The sequence below is a fragment of the Anneissia japonica genome, unplaced genomic scaffold, assembly GCF_011630105.1.
Source record: "Anneissia japonica isolate Jap-2015-1 unplaced genomic scaffold, ASM1163010v1 scaffold287985_len465408_cov153, whole genome shotgun sequence".
Classification (NCBI taxonomy): domain Eukaryota; kingdom Metazoa; phylum Echinodermata; class Crinoidea; order Comatulida; family Comatulidae; genus Anneissia; species Anneissia japonica.
In genome coordinates, this window is record NW_022719880.1 from 209,556 (window position 1) to 215,344 (window position 5,789).

Below are 5,789 nucleotides of genomic sequence, written 5' to 3' on the forward strand. Positions count from 1 at the left end.
TGTAGCCCATGAGAATGTAAGAACTTTGGAACCATGAGATTTAACACACAGTGACACAGGAGTACGTAAAGCATTATCTATTTTTATTCATTTTGTACAGATATATTATAGAAAATTTTTAAAAATTATAATGTACTGGTGTAACCCATGAGAATGTAAGAACATAGAACCATGAGACTAAACACACAATGACACAGGAGTATGTAAAGCATTATCTATTTTTATTTATTATGTATGATGTACAAAAGTTAAAATAAGTAACGTATAATGTAACGGTGTAACCCTTGAGAACTTTAAAACCATGAGAATAATCACACAATGACAAAGGACTGCGAAACGCTTCACTGTATTTATTTAGTAAGTATTATATAGAAAATTTAAAAAGTAACAGACTCACTAGAGCGCAAGAAGCTTTTATTAAGATGTATAACACGTGTACAGTACATAAATATAGAGTTATATATTGTATAAGCTCTCAGAATATTTGAGAAATAAATATGAATTTTTATATTACAGTATTAAATTTCAATTTCTATTTAATAAAATGTGTCCCAACATGTGTCAACCGTAGTATACAAAACAAATATACATCCATGCACATCATAACAATGCATCAAGTTTAAATTTCCCCACATTTAATCCTTTATTACAATTTGAAAGTAAAATAAATACAATGATTTTAAAAAAGGAATATGAATGCAAAAATACTGTAAGAATGAAGTGTGTACTTTAGTACACATACAGGGAACATGCAGACACATTGTCAAAAGGAAGACCACAGGAGTCAAAAGAAGTCAAAATACTAATACATTTTCTTTAAAAGAAGTCAAAATACTAATACGTTTTCTTTAAATTGTTACACAATTATTGTTTTGAAAAGAATATCAAAGAATTGCAAATACAATAATAAAATAAGTTTTTTGTTGAAATTTGAAAGTTGACGCGAATTGACGTGTACTGACGCAATCCGACATTACTTGACACGATTTGACCTAAAATGACGCGATTTCATGCGAGTTGACGCAAGTGGACAGCTCATGGTATGATCGCGACGTGCTTCTACACCGCTGTATCGCGGTGTGTTTTCCGACGACCAGCAGCCTAGGAACGTAATAAAACGGTAATTTTCTTAAAATTGCAGAAGATATTTTGGTCGAACTTTCTATATTTGATTCAAGACATATTACTTAACTATTGTAGGCCTAAATTTTTTATAATGAAAAAATCGGAACGGAATTCGCTTTCTAGACGTCTTTTGAGCTTCACCCCATGGCCTAGTATGGTCAGAGCGGTGAAGGGTCAAAAGTTTCCAATTTAGCAAGAGGGCGCCATTCATGCCTTATTACAGAATTTGCACGCGTAAATCGCGGAGAACGCTATCTTGTGTTTATAAGATCTTTGATTTACATCTACTAGGCCAAAGAATAAGCTAGGCCTACGTGTTTGCAAAACTGGATAACCTGAAAAAAAAAAGTGTATGGCTCGCATGGCTCGCTGACTCGCATGACTTGCACATTGGCTCGCATGACTCGCTGGCTCGCACTTTGGCACTACTCCACGTAACACTAGGCCAGCTTGTACTGTAGGTAGTCATGCATTAGCTCTCCAGTTTCAATAATGTAGGCGGGTATTGCTAAACACTGCAAACCCAGCAAACCTCCAGAAACACCCCACAAACCCCATGTAAACCCTTTGATTATGATTGTATCATGTACGGTAGAATATCAGTCAATTGTTATCTCAAAAAAAAAATGTGTTCATACAACCTATTTTGGGGGTAAAATATTGATTTATTATTTTTCTAAAACACCAAACAAACCTCAAAAAACAAATTTTTTTAGAGATACAAAGAAAGTCCTATACTACATGATACAATCACAATAAGGAGATTGTATTGTGTTTTTGGAGGTTTAAAGTGTATTTTCAGGATTTTCATAAAAAATCAACATTTACTCACAAAACAGTTTGTTAGTACGTACATAAAATTATAATTTTATCCAACATGATCCAATCAATATCAAGGGGTTAGGATGTGGTTTGCAGTGTGTTCGTAATTTACCTGTGTTTAATCCGGAAATCAGTTTGGTTTTAGAGACAATACATCAGTCCTAAATAGTGTACTCCTCATCAATTGTTTTTATATTAAAGTATATATTGCGACCATTTTACTTTATTGTCTCCTGCTACCTTATTACATTGCCTTGGCTCTAGACACGTTACACAAACGTCTCGATAAACGCACCCTGTAGACCGCAAATTGCAAGAGATGGCTTTCCCTAATACAAAGCTAACTTCTACCCCAGGAGAGCAGTATTTTATTTTTAATACTAGTACTAAGGCTGCAATCACACACAAAGTCCATGAGATTTGGCTTTTAAAAAAATTATTCTTGATTCTTTGCTGTAAAATGATGCTGTGATATTATTCATTGATAAGAAATGTAATTCATTGTTACAAGTACTTGGGAAATCAAAAGTATTTAAGGTCTTGAGGGATAGTTTTGGCAATATAATACATACTATATCCTGTCAAGGTACATGATATCTAGGCCCTGTGTGGCCTAGTGCACCTACAGTAACTCATACAATAAATATGAGTATATCCACTCCAGTACACTGTATCCTCCAGTATAAATACATAAATAATTGTACAGTTTACTAGTCATATTATAGATAGTAGGCCCACAACTTATAATAATACAATTTTTTACATATTTTAAAAGAAATAGACTTGAAAAATTACAAAACAAAAACTTCTATTGACTTGGCTTACGTGTTGAGTATCTTAAGATAGAGAGCACAAAGAAAAGGCCAAGCTACGATGATGTATCAGTGCGAATGAAACTAACATTTCCTGATAGGAGAGACATGATAGTCCATGGCAGATTTCCGAACATAGGGAATGTACAGGTGGAATAATATATATTCAAAGATGATCCAGATGAGGTGTGTATCAGTAGGCCTATGTTCTTGTGATATATTATTGTTATATATGTACTGATAGTTGTTCAAAATAGGATTGGCAGAATAGCGTCCTAAAAATAATCGATCATGGTATACATGTGCATGGTATCATATTCACTGTTATGTCTTGATAACAAATGTAAAAATATGTAGGTTCAGAACAAGGCGTGTAAACTATCAAACTCCATTTATTCAAGAACAACAGCAAGTAGTATGGAGCGCCGTAAGCGCAGTAATCTGGGACTATGCATATATAACATATCCTCCCCTCCATTTAAAGAAATAAACATTTGTAACAAGGCTTGTTTTGAAAGTAAGTTGCATTTACATACTGGTTAGATTAGATTAGACTTTCAGTTACCAATCTGGTGTAGTTACAATTAATGTTCAATCATCAGTATTGTACAGTAATTAGTAGTTATGAATTAAAGTTCGGTTGTACAGTTAACTCTGAATAAAATGAACATCAGTTCAACTAAAATAACTTCTTGTGCACAGTTATTTATTATTCACAAGTTCAGTCTGTCTGGTGGGCGAACATTTTCCCTCCTTGGGTAACGTCGTACATGTTCTGCTTTCAGTGTAGATGGTGATTCCGTAGTTGGTGTAATTGTGGTAGGCATGTATGTTTCCTTGATGTCTGTCGAAATAAGGCTTTCTGGTTTTGAAGCATCAGTTAATGATTGTGTGTTATCTGGGCTCAAAGTTACAGTCGGTGTAACCTTAACTGCAGTAGGATGTAGTTGGTCAGTATGACGTCGCCGCAATGTCCCCATTCCTGGGTTGACAGTGTAAGAAAGCGGTCCAGTCTTTTCTTGAATTTGAGCTGGTATCCACTTTGTGTTTGTGCTGCGGTAATCACGTACCATCACTTGTTGTCCAGACTCGAATTCTCTAACGTTAGCGCCGCAGTGCTTCGAGAACTTCATGCGATCCTGACCTTCCAATACTTTGGCAGTTTAGTCAGGTTTTAGTATGTCTAACCTCGTTCTTAAATTACGTCCATAGAGTAACTTTGCAGGTGTTTCCTTGGTAAGTGTATGAGGTGTCGTTCTGTATTTAAACAGAAAGGTGCTTAGTTGATCCTGTAGAGAATGGTTTTGATGATCTCCTTTCGCCTGTTTCATGGCTGTTTTAAATGTTTGCACAAATCTTTCCGCCAATCCATTGGTGCGCGGGTGGTAGGGTGCTGAAGTACCCTATCATCCTATATCCATAATATTCCGTTTTGCTTCATAAAAATTTGGAATTCCTCAGAGGTAAACTGCGATTCATTGTCGGTGACTAATTGTCGTGGAATTCCGCATTGACTGAAAAGAATACGTAGCTTTTCAATCGTCCGCAATGCTGTCGTTGACTTCATCGGAAAGACTTCCGGCCATTTTGAATGGGCGTCGACGACGATCAAGAACATACAGTTCATGAATGGTCCAGCAAAATCTACATGTAAGCGATCCCATGGGGTAGATGTCCACTCCCAAGGATGTACTGGAGCAGCTTTCGGCATTTTACTGGTTTGCTGACAACTAATGCATGCCTTACAACCGTGTTCGATTTCGATGTCAACGTTAGGCCACCATACGTAGGAGCGCGCTAAACTCTTCATCTTAACGATACCAATATTCCCATTGTGTAACTCGTCGAGTATGGCGGTACGAAGTTTTTCTGGAATGAGTACGCGATTTCCTCACATGATGCAGCCTTGGTGACAGGTGAGCTCAGTAAGACGGCTATGAAAAAGCTTGAAAATCTCGTCGTTTGGAAGCTTGTTAGTTCCTTTCAACACATGTGACAATACTGGATCACGTTGTGTCTCCTTCCGTATCTGGGTGCTCGATATGGGTAATCGCTCAATCTGCAATGTATAGAATAATGACGCTTCGTCAATGTAATCAACTTTAGCTGTAGGCATAGGTAATCTACTAAGACAGTCAGCGTTTCCATGGGCGTGTGTATTGCGATACTCAATGTCGTAAGTATGACCCGAAAGGTAAAGTGCATATCTCTGTTGTCTAGCAGCAGTCATCGCAGGTATAGATTTATGGGGGTGAAGTATACTGACCAGAGGTTTGTGGTCGGTGATCAAAGTGAAACGACGACCATGTAGGTAACTGTGAAATTTCTGCATTCCCCAATACAGACCCAGTGCTTCCTTGTCAATCTGAGCGTATCTTTCTCAGCTTTCGTTAAGGATCGTGAAGCGAATGCAATTGGTCGTTCCGTACCGTCAAGCATGACATGGGAAAGTGCACTTCCTAATTCGTATGGGGATGCATCACAAGCAAGCTTCACTGGCAGTTCAGGGTTGTAGTGGCACAAAACTTGGTCTGAAGTTACAAGTTCTTTCACTGTACTGAAGGCTTCATCACATGCTTTTGTCCATTTCCAGACTTTCTCTCCTTGTAGTAGTTCATTCATGGGTGCCACAACTGAAGATAAGTTCGGAAGAAACCGTCGATAATAGTTAATGAGACCCAAAAATTAACGAAGTTGCTGCGTATTTTCTGGTTTGGGGGCATTAAGAACAGCACTAATCTTGTCTGGTGATTTCTGCAAACCCTCTAAATTTATGATGTGCCCACAATAGGTAACGCTATCTTCGAAGAATTCGCATTTCTCACGGTTCACTCTCAGGTTGTATGTATTCAACCTCTCTAGGACTGTGTCCAAGTTGTTTAAGTGTTCCTCGGTTGACCTACCGCTGATGATCATGTCATCGAGAATGCATGATGTGAACGGAATGTTCTGTAGTACCTAGTCCATTGCTCTTTGCCAAATGGCGGAGGCCGATGCCACCCCAAATGGTAGGCGGTTATACCTAAATAA

At 37.6% G+C, this 5,789-nt stretch overlaps 2 protein-coding genes across 3 annotated transcripts in view; both read right to left on the minus strand.

The window, feature by feature from the left end:
• Positions 1-3,472: 3,472 nt before the first annotated feature.
• On the minus strand, positions 3,473-3,892 carry LOC117111095. The gene has a single exon (XM_033253979.1). It carries the CDS (start codon positions 3,890-3,892, stop codon positions 3,473-3,475), a length of 420 nt encoding a protein of 139 aa, XP_033109870.1.
• A 314-nt stretch (positions 3,893-4,206) lies between these two features.
• The window catches only part of LOC117111091 (uncharacterized protein K02A2.6-like), a 3,321-nt gene continuing 1,738 nt past the window's right edge, over positions 4,207-5,789 (minus strand). The window contains exon 2 of one of the 2 annotated variants that reach the window (XM_033253973.1): positions 4,207-5,675. In XM_033253973.1, coding sequence (XP_033109864.1) covers positions 5,445-5,675 — 231 coding nt within the window. In that variant the 3' untranslated portion in view covers positions 4,207-5,444. The remainder of the gene's footprint in view (positions 5,676-5,789) is intronic. The other variant, XM_033253974.1, reaches the window with a different exon arrangement.

What these genes read in the sequence shown, in the direction of transcription:
- LOC117111095 (XM_033253979.1), bottom strand. Translation starts at nt 3,892, where the DNA reads ATGAAGTTCTCGAAGCACTGCGGCGCTAACGTTAGAGAATTCGAGTCT.